We start from the raw sequence: 14,394 nt of genomic DNA, 5'->3' as shown, positions 1-14,394 counted from the left end.
TTCAGTGGTTGCATCAGGGTTTATGACAGCTGCTTCATTAACTGTCAAGGAGGGGTGGGGAGGAAGAACAGTGAAGTCAGTCAAGAAAAAGGGTTCCCTCTTAACACTTATAAATGAGATCTATTAAAGAAAGTAATGGAATCTTAATTTTTGGGAGCACCTTCTGCCTCTCTCCCAAATAATAAAAGTACCTTTGCCATAAGTTGCTGACTTGAGGCTTAGGTGAAGATGGATAGACCAAGAGCTTTAGCACTGGAGTTTTACAACAGAGGCCTTCTAATTTTTTAATGTGTTTCTTTTAGATTACAGCCCAAATTAAATTCTTGTACGAGGAACTTGGACTTGACAGCACCAGTATTTTCGAGAATCTTAAGAAATACCTAAAATTCTGAAATGCTGCATTCCATGAGAATTGGAAACACTGAAATATTTCATAGTCTTATTTCCAATTGGGTAAGCAAAAGTGAGATTTTTTTTAAGTTAGTAATTTTCTAAAATTTGCTTCTCCATCCAAACTTTGTCTAATGTACATCTCACTTGCTTATGTCATTCTCTTCACTGGTGCATATGCCCCTCAGCCTGGGAAAGTAGTTTTCAAACCATGCTCCTCAGAAGGACATGGAGTTGGGGGTGAAGGAAGGATTGGTGACAGCACAACTCTCCCCACACCCCCATCAGAACAGCTTTGTTTTTTGTCTGTTCTAACATTTTCTTTGAAAAGTTTACAAATCAAGGTCCTGCCTCTTTGCTAGTGAATGTTTTTAAGACACTTCAGCAGTAAGTCATCCTCCAATTTTCTATGCCTGTATTTTACGAAAAAAGATAACATTCTTCACATTAGAATTCAGCAGATCTTTCTAATATCTGGAGTCCTGAGGTTCCAATCATCTCTTGTATTAATACTATCTCAACAAAGTTACAAGTTCTGCAAGTGATAATTTTATTATTTTTTAAAAACATTTGGGAACCTTTGCATTCAAGCTGTTTTTACCCAGCAGCATGCTATACATGAAGTTACTGCAAATGCTTGTAATAAAACAGAATGCTAGTGTCTTCATCTCTTTCATAGAGGTACCTAACACAAGCTGTGCAGTATGTTTAATACACTGGAATAGCATGCCCGATTGGAAACAAAGCATCTGTCTTTGAAAGCTGTTTGGTGATGAAGGAGATTGTTCGTGTTGTATTCAAGGATGAGGCCTTCTCCTTTATCCAGTAAAATGGCATTTGTATCAACTGTATTGCGATCGTCAGCAGAATTAGTACTTAACCTTATTCTCATTCTTGCGGGAATGTTGGAAATCATTTCCTGGAGATTTACCAGTGATAATTCTCCAAAATTCAGAACCACGAGAAAGACTCTATCAATGCCATCCAGCTCTCTTGCGTATACAACAGAGTGGCTGTCATTCCTCAAATAGCAAAACCAGCCCCTGCTGAGGAGCAGGTCATTGGCATGAAGCAAACTTAATTCTTGATATAACTTCAATGCTGATCTGGACTGAGTCTTTTGGACCTATTTAAAAAAAAAAAAAATCAACATAAATGTTTGATTCTAAGAGTTGTTTAGGGTTTTTTTAATATATTTTTAGTATCAAATAGAAACTTCCTTCCCCAAAAAATTTGCGCCTCAGTTTGTGCTTCTTAAAATGACTACCAAGTTATATGTATTGATAGGTAATAAGAATAGTTTAACTATTGAGAGGTATTGGAAATTCAGGGAGTCATCGTATGCACAGTGCTCTGCTACATCTTGGCCAGAGATGATGAGGGACCAAATTTGACTCCACTTAGGAATCCCTAACCAAATGTCCATGTCTAAGTTATCTGGTGTTTAACTTGCCTAAATACAGTCCCTTTATGCTACATTGTAACTGATAGAAAAGCAGCCACTGTGGCTGTGGACTCTGAGGGCCTCTCTGTTCTGTTTTGTAGAATAATATGTGGGTTGTTTTAACTTCAGCAGATATGTATTCCTACAATAGCTAATGGTGAACAGGAGGTTGCAAAAAGGGATAAAAAGCAAAATGCTTTCCCTAAAGGGAAAGTTAAAAATTGTACTTCTTTAATGTGTGTCCATTAAGGAAGATCAGGCTTTATTTCACAGCTATATAAAAAATATACAATTTAATGTTGTGTTTTCCTTTAACATTTCAGGCATCTTCTCCTGTTATTATGTTAAAAATGTCATTTTAATAATGACAAGATAATATTCTATTGGATGGATATACCATACTTAATCATCTCTCTCATTTCAACATTCAACTTTCTAATATTTTCTGTGCATCCCTCATATTTGAGTTATTTAGTACAGAAAGACAATTGCTATGTCAAAGAGTATGGACACTTGATTCATAATGCCAAATTAGTCTTCATCAGAGCTATTGCCAAATCAGTGGTAATGTTCATTTCCTTGGACTCTTGCCAGCCATGTTGACTGCAGTGGTGGTGTTGGCTGTTGTTGCTGTTACTGTTGTTTGGGGGCAAGTGCCTAATGTGTGGTCTTCAGTGAACATCTACTGAATGTCTGAAAAAATGTTTATTCTCTATTAACAGGTACAAAGGTATTTATGGTATATGTATATGGTGTATGTATATGACTTGTCAAATTACTATTAACATTTCCTATAGCCTTAGATAATGCATGGAAAAGTATAGTTCAGTGCCACTCACAAAGAAGTGCCCAGTAAGTGTTAACTATTATTTGTGTCTCCTTCCTAAAAGTATGTTGACATGTCTCTCTGTAATTGTGGATTTGTCACTTTCTCTTGACATTTCTCATAGTACTTGTTTTATAAATTTTGGAGCTATTGTTAGATGCATAGATTCATGACTTGTAGTGGAATGTTCTTTTATCAATTTTTGAAAATTGCATTTGTCTCATAATGCTTTTCATATTGAATTCTATTTTGTCTGCTATTAAATATTTCCACACCTGCTTTTTGTAACTTTATTCTTCTAGTAGGAAATGCATGCACACAGTATAAAATTTATGAGAACAATATATAAAATAAGGTTTTTCCTAATACCACCTCTAGCTTTTCTCTTCCTCTCTCAGAAATAGACACTATTATGATTATGTGTGATACATGTTGTGCCTGTGCAAACATGTACGTCTACTTTTTCACTATGGCATGATACCGTTATAGATGCTATTTCTTATTTAGTACATGTTAGAGATAGTTTCATAATATCAGTGCATTCTTTTTTAAAGCTGCATACTAGTCCATTTTATAAATTAACCATAACCAAGTCAACTTTCTATTGATAAGATATTTAAATCATTTTCAAGTCATCTTCTTTTTAAAAAAATGTGATAGAGATCCTTGAATATTTATCATTTTCCACATAAGCAGGTATTCACAGAATGAAGTTACTGCGTTCAAAAGGTTAGATGCATTTTTGGTTTGATAGCTATAGCCAGGAGGCAAGCTTTATTTTAAAATTTTTATTTTAGCAGTCTTCTGTCAGATTTTGTCTTGGTATCTTAATCTGTTTTTATCTTCTAGTAGGTGAATTTCACCATTTATATTTGTGTTTATCATATGTTCAGATATAATCCTACAGCACTTTATTTTTATTTATAATTGTGCTATTTTCATCCTTTTTAACATCAAATTGATTTGATGTAATATTTTTCCTTCTAATGTTCTTTGAAAATTATACACTTAAAATTGCAGTGCCCATTTAAAAATATTTTTTCTTGACATTTGGAGCAATGCTGTCTAACTTCCTGCGGTGCTGGAAGTGTTCTGTATCTGTGCTGTTCAATGTGGTAGCCACTAGCTACAGTGCACTTGAAATGGTGCCAGTGTGTCACAGAAAGTGAATTTTTCAGTCCATTTAATAGTCTTAGTGGTTAATGGCTACTAGGCAGCTCAAATCCAGAGTGAGTTACTCTGTTTCCATGCCCTGAAAAGACCATGCTGCCTGCTCTCCTGCCACTTTCCATATTTAGAAGTCAATCACTAAGATTTTTGTTTCAGAATATCTTCTTTACCTTTTTTTACATTGTATATCAAAAAATATCCTTAAGTTCTGTTGGTCCTTTTTTGTTGTTGTTGTTGTTGGTCCTTTCCTGACTGTGTTTTATAGATCATGTCTTTTTTTTTTTTTTTTAAGCCATCTCTACACGCAGTTTGGGACTCAAAACCCTGAAATTGAGAGTCACGTGCTCTGAGCCAGCCAGCACCCTACATCATTGTCTTTTTAGATTCATTTTTTGAGTTCCTGATTATTCCTTCAGAAACTATATATGCAAAACTTGGGGTCCTTGCTTTTCCAGATCTATATTCTTGAATACTAATTTGAATGGATACAGGATTGTAGGTATAGAATCAGATTTCCATCACACTTTTATTAAAGATTAAAGTTCTAACGTGTTCTAGGATCCTCTTGAGAAGCCAATCCAACTCTCAGTCCTTTCCTCAGGCAAGTTTGATTTTGGTTTCTACATATTTTTAGGGTATTTTCTTTATTCTTGCCATTCTAGAAAAGAAAATTTCTCTGAGTTTAGTTTCTCTTCTCTTCTAGAAACACCAAAATTTTTCTTTTATTTTGCTTTTTTACAGTGCATTCTGGGAGGAGCCTCTGGATCAGTTTTCCAACACCCTAATTAGAATTTCTATTTCAGTGTTTCACAATGTTTTACATTTCTAAGATATGTAGATATCTAAGATATGTTTGCTGTATCCCCTCTACTTTCTAGTGTTCTGGTAAGAGTGGAGTGTCTCATCTTTTCTCAAATATGGTGTGATTCTTGGTGATCCATTTACTTTTGCATTTTGATACCCCTTGTCTTTAGTTGCCTACCTCTAATAATTATGGAAAGCTTAATTTGACTTTCCTTTAGAAGTTACTTAAATTTTTATCTATCTCTAGGGCTTTTGTGGAGTTTATTAAATAGCATTGCTTGAGACATTTTGTTACTCATGATCATTTGAAAGGCTTGACTAGTGTTATAGAAAAATTTTAATTTGCACTTGTACTTTTTCATCTTTCTGATATACATTTTTATGTAGGATTTCTTTTTTTCTTTTCCTTATTCATGAAAGAGAGAGAGGCAGGGGGAGAAGCAGGCTCCCTTCTGTGAGCCTGATGCAGGACTTGATCCCGGGATCACAACCTGAGCCAAAGGTAGATGCTCAACCATTAAACCCCTTAGGAGTCCCTATAGGATTTCTTATGTATAGAACATAACAAAAATCAAGAGATTTAATCCAAAACACAAATGTTAAAATACATATTTTTGTTTTCAAAGACCTATGAATATATAAAACAAAACTAATACTATATCCCTGAAGCCTCTGGAGTTTGGATCAGGGAGCTGTAGGAACAGGACAGTTTGCATAAAGCCCAAAACAATAACATGGGAAGACTGCACTTACTGTGGTGGTGAGCATTGTCAAATCACTACATGTACACCTGAAACTAATATAACATTGTATGTCATCTATACTTTGGGGTAAGGGGAAATTTTTTAAGTCTCGTGGAATGCTAGTAATTTCTCTGGCACATGATTCCACTTGGAGCCATTTCATACTGCTCTGGTCTAAGGAAATATACTTAGCACTTTGCCAAATTGAGCAAACCAGTTTTCTAAACAGGAATGCACAGATTCCAGCAAATCCAGCTGGATTTGGCAAACTTGATCACCCAAGAACAATAAATAGTATGGGCAAAAGCCAAAGGATGTACTTTTCCAGAACAGCTACTTTTATGAATTCATTGACTTTTATGAATGTCTTGGTTTCTCCAGGTAAATAGCCTTGATGGGTCTCCTTTCCTTCCTTTTGTGGGCAGGAAAGGAAAACAAATAGCTGGTCTTGCCAGTGAATAATATATTCTATACTATATTTCACATGGTGTACTTATGTACCAGTTTGTAATGATTTGAAAACTGTAAGAGAAGTCTACGTGATTGATTTAGGGAGAGCATCAGTTAAAATTTTAGTTACCCTCAGGGTGACTGTATAGTATCAGCACAGAAACTCATTTCCTGTTTCTGGAATCAGATTAACATTTTGATACTTACGTCAACATTCACAGTATGGTAATCTGAACTGGTGGGTAACCAGGTGTGATTGGCTTCAGAAAAACCAGCATTTGAACTATTGTCCCACTGCATTGGTGACTTTGAGAGAAGAGTATTCTGTGTCGAAAGACCATAAAGAGAAAACATTGGTCTAGTTAGTAAAAGAAGTATCATTTGTCCATAATTTACTTCATAATTAATTCCTTACTTAAGCCAGCTTCACACTTTTTTTGGAAAATAGTGACATCTTGAGTTTCAATAAACTATAGTAACTAGACTTTGATACATGCTTGGAGTCTTTGCTTTTTTTCCCCTAAAAATGAGTAATGTAGGATTTCAAAATGTACCGTTACCAATTCATTCTGTGGTACAGTGATGCAGCCATGTATAAGTAAGAGGACAATTCTGTCCTCTTTTATCCAGCCTAGTTATTGCTCATGAGTGCACATACACAAATTTAGGAAGTGCACACCAAATAAATATTAGGGAAATTGGATCTCCTAATATTGAAAACTAACCAAATTATTTCAGGTTCACCCAACAACACAATTTTGAGATTCATAAAACAAAAACAAAATAAAAACCACTGAAGTCTGAGGCTGTGCATTTACATTTGTTAATGTGAAAGGACGAATTTTTTTAAAAGGACGAATATTCTGTGTTCAAAGAAATCTAGCAGTACAGACAATCAGTATAATTAATGATCCTAACTCCATATTTCAGATAGAGGGCAATAAGTAATATTCCAAACTCAAAACATGGGATCTCAAAGTCTAATGTGCCTACGAATCAGATGGAAAACAACATAGATTCCTGGGCTCTACAATTCAGTTGTATGTCTCAGGAAACAGCATTTTTAAGCCCCCAACCAAGACAGTTGACTAATAATAAGAAAGGAAAGCAGAGAGTAATCATTTTCAGCCATAGAATAGGAATAGTAAATTCTTATGTTAACTTACAACATCATAGCTTTCATTGAAATTTGTGACTAAAATATTTCTCATTCCTATTTCTTCCCCATAGTAAGTTATGGGAGTTCCAGGGAGTGTGAAAACAAGCATGTTCATGATGTTGACATATTCTTCCCCAAAACGAGAAGTTAGCCGGGCATTGTCCGGTCCACCGATCTGAAAGGCAGATATTTTAAGAACACAGCTCAATATACAGTTTTCTGGAAGATTTACCCTATTCCACAAAAAGTTCATCTGTGGGTACCTTGGTATCAGCAAGCCTGGATTTGAGTCCCAACCCTGCTACTTACTGTGTAATTGATCAATTTACTGTCTTGGCATTAGGATTAACAAAATGGTGGTAACAAGTTTCTTCATTGAGATTACAAATACAAAATTTATGATGGTGCATATTAATATTTTCTCACATTTGGATAAAAGAATATGGACAAGAAAGAAAACAAAAATGTTTCTCCTGTAGCACAACAAGGAGGGAACAGGTGGAAAGAACAGAGGCAGCAGAGATTTCTAAGGGGGGGAGGGGTGACTTCTGAACTATTTAAAAATTTACACCAAATTTTATAGGGAAATGTACATAGCCCAAGAGTAAATTTTCTAAAGTGTTTTCTATTTTTAAGTTTGGCTATTTCTATGTTAAATGCTCTAATTACATAATATTACATGTTATCTAGTCCTTAAACATCATAGCTTTTGTTAAACTGTACCATACATACCACAACTCAATTTCATATGCATATGTTGAGCATGGCATTTTACTATTTATAAAGTACTTATAGGGCACCTGGCCGGCTCGTCAAAAGAGCTTGCAACTCTTAGTCTTGGTGTCATGAGTTTGAGCTGCACATGGATGTAGAGATTACTTAAATAAACTTTTAAAAAAAAAAAAGTAATTTCACACCTACATTACATCTTATTGTCCTGCTCCATTGTCAGGTATTGTCTCCATTTTACTAAAGATGAAACAAGCTCTCTGAGAAACCACATCACTTATTCAAGGCAGGGTATGGTGTAAAACCAGCCTTTGAGAATAAGAACTTAGTTGGATCATTATAAACTATTACTCTATTTTTATGGCCAGAAAAGTCAAATTTTGCTTCTGTTTATTTTCATTATCTTGAGAGCCTTTGATAAGAAACTATGGTTTCTCAAGCTTTGTGGACTTAGAGCACTTTCTTTCTCAGAACTGAAATTAATATTTCCACAGATAGTTCACAGCAATGGACAGAAATCCCAGTCACCTATGATATTGGAGACTCAATATATGAAAAAACAAGTGCTAAAACTCCATTATTAAATTTTGTAATATAGGGGGCACTTGTGGAATGGTAGGGGAAGGAACTCTAAAATCTCTACCATAAAAGCAAGGAGAATGCTGGCAAAAACTAAAAATCCACTGTTTCAGAACTCTGGAAACTAGCTAAAGGCTTTCAACCTTCCAAGAAGCATTTACTCAAGAAAAATGACAGGCTTTATGTCCTTTTAACTGGCCTTGAACTCCTGCCCCTGAGACCCATGATAGCCTTCCAAACAATCTTGGAACTACCATAGCTGGAGGGGCAGAATAAGTTTAGAGTTCACCAAAACTCAATTTAGAGAACTGTCACTATTTGGCCTAAGCACTCACTTTTAGTTGGATTTTTTTTTTTTTTTTAAATCTGAGAAATGCCCTGTCCCCAAGGTATTTGCCAGAAACAATCAACAACAATTGTTTAACATCCCACCTGCCTGCGGTGGTGTTACCAATTGGGGGTTCTATGGAGACTGACCAGACTTTAAAAGCTGGCGGAAGAGGTAACCATACTGGCTTTTGAAAGTCTAAAGATTCTTGGAATCCAGAACACATGCAGATGCCTTGAGAAGGCTCTCATCTCTCACCTCTGGCTAACCTTGAAACTCCGTGCAAGCAGAAAGTGAAGACTAAAATCTACAAACTGTCTTCCAGAGTGGTGAAAGCATGCCCCAACACACACACAAACACACACAGCCCCTTCAGCAAAGGCTGGGAGACTGGTTCAAGGCAGTTTAGGAAGCTCTTCCACTTGTTAGCTGACAATAATCTCCCCAAGCAGCCACACCCAGCAGAACACATTTTACAAAATTAATTCAAGAACATCACTGAAGAAACAGGAACAATAAACACTGAGGAGGAAGAGAGAAGGGGATTTCCTACATTAATACATTATTTAAAATATCCAATTCTCAACACAAAAAGGAATACAAGATCTGCAAAGAAACAGGAAAATATAGCCCATACATAGAAAAAGCAGTCAGTAGAAAGTGCAGCTGAGGAAATTCAAACATTGGACTAGTGGACATTAAAATCAACTACTATACATATGTTCAAAAAACTAAAACAATTTAAAGTGTGAAGACAGTAAAAAGAATACAAACAATAACCAGAAAGAAATTTTCAGAGTTAAAAAGTATGATCACTGAAAGGAAAAATTTCACTAAATGGACTGGACAGACCTGAACTGGCAGAGAAATCAGCAAATTTGAAGACTGAGGAGTCAAAATTACCTAGTCTAAGAACCAGAAGGAAAAGAATGAAGAAAAAATATGAAAAACCTGGTCAGAAGCTGGAACAGACAGGCCTGGCTCACTAAATAATCACTGATGAAGGGAAAGGTTAAGGTCACTTACAGACAAGATATACCCCTCGTTTTAGGAGTAACTATTTAACCAGCATACCAGCAGCAGATATGCTGCCCCAGGCAATGAGGACTTACCATCCAGTTAGGCCATTTTCCTTCTGGCATGTTTTCCATCCAGGATGTGATAATCTCAAACACACTGTTCCCAGAAAGAGTATTTAGCTTACTGAGATAATCGTTGAAGGGAAAGTCTGCTTCTTGAATAAAAGGCAATCCATAGTACATCATGGTCCTGTCAATGCTCTCTCCATAGGCTTCAGTCCCCATGAACCTGGAAGAATTGGCAGGGTGCAGTGTCCTCAGGGCCCGTCAGAAGACTGGGAAGCATTCTGCAGCTCCTTCAATCTGCCTATTAACCATATTTGGCTGGGCTCACTAGGAAGCATAATCGAGCCAGATGGCCAAGTGATAGCAATGCTGGGTGACCTGGACAGTTTCTCATTTCTCATGGACAATAAACCCAAGAACTAGCCTAATACTAGGCTGTGTCTAAGAGTTAAATACATTTGATTTCAGTCAATATTGTTCTCTTCCTCCTAAATCTGATTAAAACTCAGTAACTTCCATGAAGCCTATCAATTCTGATCACTGGTTAGAATCTACAGTGTATGTCTGCATATCACGAAAGGGGGTTTTCTCCAGAAACCTCTTGTATAGGAATCCTTGTAAAGTCTCACAATAATAATTGGGTGCACTCTTGGTTCTTAAAAACCAAAACTCTGGGGGTACCTGGCTGACTCAGTTGGTAGAGCACGCGACTCTTTATCTCATGTTGGGAGTACAGCTTCCTTAGAAGCAGACACTATTTAGGGAATGACACATTAGCCTGAAAAGACCCATGTCAGTGCTGGCTTTACCTGTTTGAGGTAACTGCACAGGTATTTCAGTCCCATCCCTGCCATTACTCCCTGCATGACCATTGCCTTTATGCTCAAATTCTGTTTTCTCAACTATAGAATGGGGATGGCAATCAGAGAGGACCTACTTTAAGGAGGAGAAATTTAATTATTTCTGTTGATACTATTGGGTGATCTGTATACACATAGAGGCTTAGTGAATGTTTATTACATGTCAGTCCCTGTTTTAAGTGCTTCATGATCTTATGCAGTCTCATAAAACCCTGACGGGTATTACTATCACCTTTTAATTGAGAAAATGGGACGTGAGTCAGTGAACCAACCCAAGGTCTCAGCTGTTACACACAACTCTTATGTTAGGTCCATCTGATCACAAAGCATTGTGCTCTACTAGCAGTTTAGCTGAAACATTTGGATTCATACTGTATACTGGACACCAACAGACCAAATTGTAATGGTAACAGTAGAATACTTAATGGCTAACATTTAGATTATATTTTATCTTTAAGTGATTTTCACAAAAATTCCTATGAAGTAAATACTGATGCACATTATTTTACAAATAAGGAAACAAAATCAGCAAAGTTAAGCAACATGAAGGAATATACTACGCCTTGGCATAACCGAATTATAATACATTGTAGTCATGGAGGTGTGTTAAATAGTTTGAATCTCTTGAGAATAACTGGCTGTGAAGGATAAACTACAGGTCACACCCTTCGTCTGTGAAGAACAGAATTATGTCCTGTAGTTACCTATATCTCCCAGGCTCCCTGCTGTACTGGTCCATTGTCTGCCGGAAACTCCGGACAATGTCATGCATTCCAACTTGCGTGGTGGTGAAGTCATGGTACAGCTCCCAGTAGTGTGTGACCGTGTCCTTTGGAAACAGAAAAGCACGACTGCCATCATTTCACATGACAAATCCCCATAGCTGGCCTTACGCAAATACGACATTCTCTTCAAAGGGCTCAAGCCAACGCATACATGCTGAAAGATGATAGTAGGACTTTCAATGCTCACGGGGTTTTGTGGCTGCAGCATAATATTAATGGCTATTATTAACTGTAGGTCTAGTAAGCTTTACTGAATAACAATTACAAGTGTATTTAACAGAATCCTCCTCCCAAACGTTTAATTTCTCCCAAATGCTGCACTTAAAGGCAAAGAAAACATACAGTTCATTATTACACCTATACTTGGTCAGCTCACAAAACCACAATCCAAAGTGTAATGGTAAGAAAAAGGCTAGAAGTGGTGTAAAAAAAAAAAAAAAAAAAAACCTTTGCCAGGGTTTCAGTAATTTTTCCTGTTATTCATTCTTTGCCTTCCTAGGGTTACAGTAATCTAGAATCCAAAGTAAAAGATTGTATCTAACACAAGCCAAGGTGGTTGGGACATGGACAGACTACACAGTATAAACCTGCATTGCCATCCATGCAATGGACCCCTTTTTGAAAATAAGTGAACTTACTTGTTAGATCAAGTGAAGGTTTTTGGAATCATGGGTCCCTTCTGAAGTAACTTTTTCTTAAGTTTTTCTTGGCAAACACACAAAACCTATTCTGATCATTTGTCATAACTGGAAACATACGCCTGTTTTACAGTATCTCATAATTAGCAAGGTTACTTTGAGATTTCTTCTCCAAGGATAAGTGCTCTCTGGGATTGAATAATACATCACACACACCTTCATTTTTCCTATTGGAAATCATCTGCTTTCCCTACCCCACCAAAAACTGGCCTTTGGTACATGACATGCTCTCATAATTAGTCCATGAATTGCCAACTTTAGTTAATTGATTTGGTTTAATGAGATCAATAAGTAACCATAAATCTGTTACTCAGGACAAAAGCTAGACACTTGATAATTAACCATCAATTTCATTTTTCTTTATTAAAAGGGCATCATGCTATATATGTTTTAGGGTTTTTTCACTAAACATTACACTGCTAAGATTCACCCATATTGTGTGTCACTGTAATTCATCTATTTTGACTGCTGCATATAATATTTCCATTGAATAAATCTACAAATCCATTATTTTGAAACCCATTTTAGGACTCCTGTCTATTTAGCCATTGAACGTACAGTGTCTGTAGAGTGGTGGTCAACCAGAAGAGCAGAGTGGTGTCCTGATTACTGTTTCTCATGTGTGACATGGGGGGAAAGGTGAGAACTGCTGGTGTAGCTACCAGACTCTGTAGCAAGGGAGGCTTGGTTTATAATTCTGTTTATCACCTCTGTCACCCCTGAAAAGTTGACTTCTCTAAGATTTGCTAAATGGGGATCATGAAATGTCTCATGAGCTGTTACAAAAGTTAAATGGACTATCCTAAGTAAACACATTACATACAGGAGACACTCAGCAAGTGTTTGTTCCCTTTGGTGTATCCTTTAATGACAACAAAAGCACCTGGGGAATTACAGGCCTCCTCCTCACTTGAACTTGAGTGAGATGACAAAATCACAGTGAGTGGTTACAGCTCTTGGTGGAGTCCAGTGTCCATGCCCTCAGAACCCTTGTCACCAAAATACTTCTTAAGGATGCTCTACACCAAAGGGAACCAATGGAAACATCTAAGAATATGGATTTGAAATTCCTGCTTCCTGAAGAAAATGATTCAAAGCACTACCTGTAGGGGTACCTACAGGGCTGGGCTCAGTGGAGCATGTGACTCTTGGGATTATGAATCTGAGCCCCATATGTTGGGTGTGGAGTTTACTTAAAAAAAAAAAAATGGGTGGTGCAGCGGTTTGGCGCCTGCCTTTGGCCCAGGGCACGATCCTGGAGACCCAGGATCAAATCCCACATCGGGCTCCCTGCATGGAGCCTGCTTCTCCCTCTGCCTGTGTCTCTGCCTCTCTCTCTCTCTCTGTGTGTGACTATCATGAATAAATAAATAAAATCTTAAAAAAAAAAATGGGACGCCTGGGTGTCTCAGTGGTTGAGCGTCTGCCTTTGGCTCAGGGTATGATCCCGGGATCCGGGATCGAGTCCCACATCAGGGTCCCTGCATGGAGCCTGCTTCTCCCTCTGCCTGGGTCTCTGCCTCCCTGTGTGTGTTTCATGAATAAATAAAGTCTTAAAAAAAAAAAACTATGCCTTAAATTCAAATGCCTATATTAATAAATTTAACTACATTCTCATCTCTGGTCATTGGTGTCTCATGCTAAAAAAGAAAACATAGATGACATTTTCAGAAAGGGGGAAAAAATAATGTTTAAAAACTTTACCGGTATTTGAGCCTTGTTCACTTGAGCTTCATCTCTCAGATGTTCTGCTTCTAGAAGAAATTTAACAGCATCGAAACTAAAACCATCAACACCCTTTGTGAGCCAGAACTGTATAATTTCCTAAACATGAAGAAGCAAAATGCTTTGGTTACATTAACATTATAATCACTTCCCATCATGAAACAGCCATTTCCACATACAAAATCAGCACAGCACTCATATGGTGTATTTTTATCTGGTAGGCGTAGCAGTGTTTTAATATAATGAACTCTCAGCTGCATCTATGGACTCCCACACTTCCCTCAGATTTGAATTCAGAATGTTCCATTTGTAATGGTTATGAGCGCATTTGCAAAGCTTAAAGAATCACTCAAAAGGAATGAAACCACGCTGAAAGGACTCGGGAGAAACTGGGAACATATCTTCTCCCATGCCCTGTTCCTTAACAGTCACTCCAAACAGAGAAAACAATCAGCCAAGCATCAGGTCATGAGGGGTTCTTCCACCAGACTGGGAAATTCCAGAAGGAAAAACTGCAGCTTTCGTTTGTTTCCCTTGCCTCTGACACAGCACCAGGTCCTTAGTGAAGAACACAGTATCAAGCCCAAAGAAGTCCAACATGCTGGGATACTGTTGGGAC

The 14,394-nt window shown here is 37.2% G+C and overlaps 2 protein-coding genes across 9 annotated transcripts in view; one reads left to right on the top strand and one right to left on the bottom strand.

The window, feature by feature from the left end:
- PREPL (prolyl endopeptidase like) overlaps nucleotides 1-11,237 on the top strand; it is a 65,049-nt gene extending 53,812 nt beyond the window's left edge. For 5 of the 8 annotated variants that reach the window (XM_055328278.1, XM_055328275.1, XM_055328280.1 and 2 more), the window contains one exon: nucleotides 303-783. In XM_055328278.1, the coding sequence (XP_055184253.1) occupies nucleotides 303-392 (90 nt within the window). In that variant the 3' untranslated portion in view covers nucleotides 393-783. Of the gene's footprint in view, nucleotides 1-302; nucleotides 784-2,157; nucleotides 2,939-4,571; nucleotides 4,821-9,912 lie in introns of those variants that run through there. The other 3 variants (XR_008664845.1, XR_008664844.1, XR_008664843.1) reach the window with 3 other exon arrangements.
- The window catches only part of SLC3A1 (solute carrier family 3 member 1), a 35,469-nt gene continuing 21,991 nt past the window's right edge, over nucleotides 917-14,394 (bottom strand). Inside the window, exons 5-10 of the mRNA XM_055328281.1 lie at nucleotides 13,755-13,874; nucleotides 11,272-11,396; nucleotides 9,735-9,930; nucleotides 6,994-7,161; nucleotides 6,035-6,151; nucleotides 917-1,516 (exon numbers count right to left, since the gene is read on the bottom strand). Coding sequence (XP_055184256.1) covers nucleotides 1,076-1,516; nucleotides 6,035-6,151; nucleotides 6,994-7,161; nucleotides 9,735-9,930; nucleotides 11,272-11,396; nucleotides 13,755-13,874 — 1,167 coding nt within the window. The 3' untranslated portion in view covers nucleotides 917-1,075. The remainder of the gene's footprint in view (nucleotides 1,517-6,034; nucleotides 6,152-6,993; nucleotides 7,162-9,734; nucleotides 9,931-11,271; nucleotides 11,397-13,754; nucleotides 13,875-14,394) is intronic.

The sequence above is a fragment of the Nyctereutes procyonoides genome, unplaced genomic scaffold, assembly GCF_905146905.1.
Source record: "Nyctereutes procyonoides isolate TBG_1078 unplaced genomic scaffold, NYPRO_anot_genome, whole genome shotgun sequence".
Lineage (NCBI taxonomy): Eukaryota > Metazoa > Chordata > Mammalia > Carnivora > Canidae > Nyctereutes > Nyctereutes procyonoides.
Note: the sequence above shows the minus strand (reverse complement) of the source record. Positions and strands in the feature narration are given on the sequence as shown.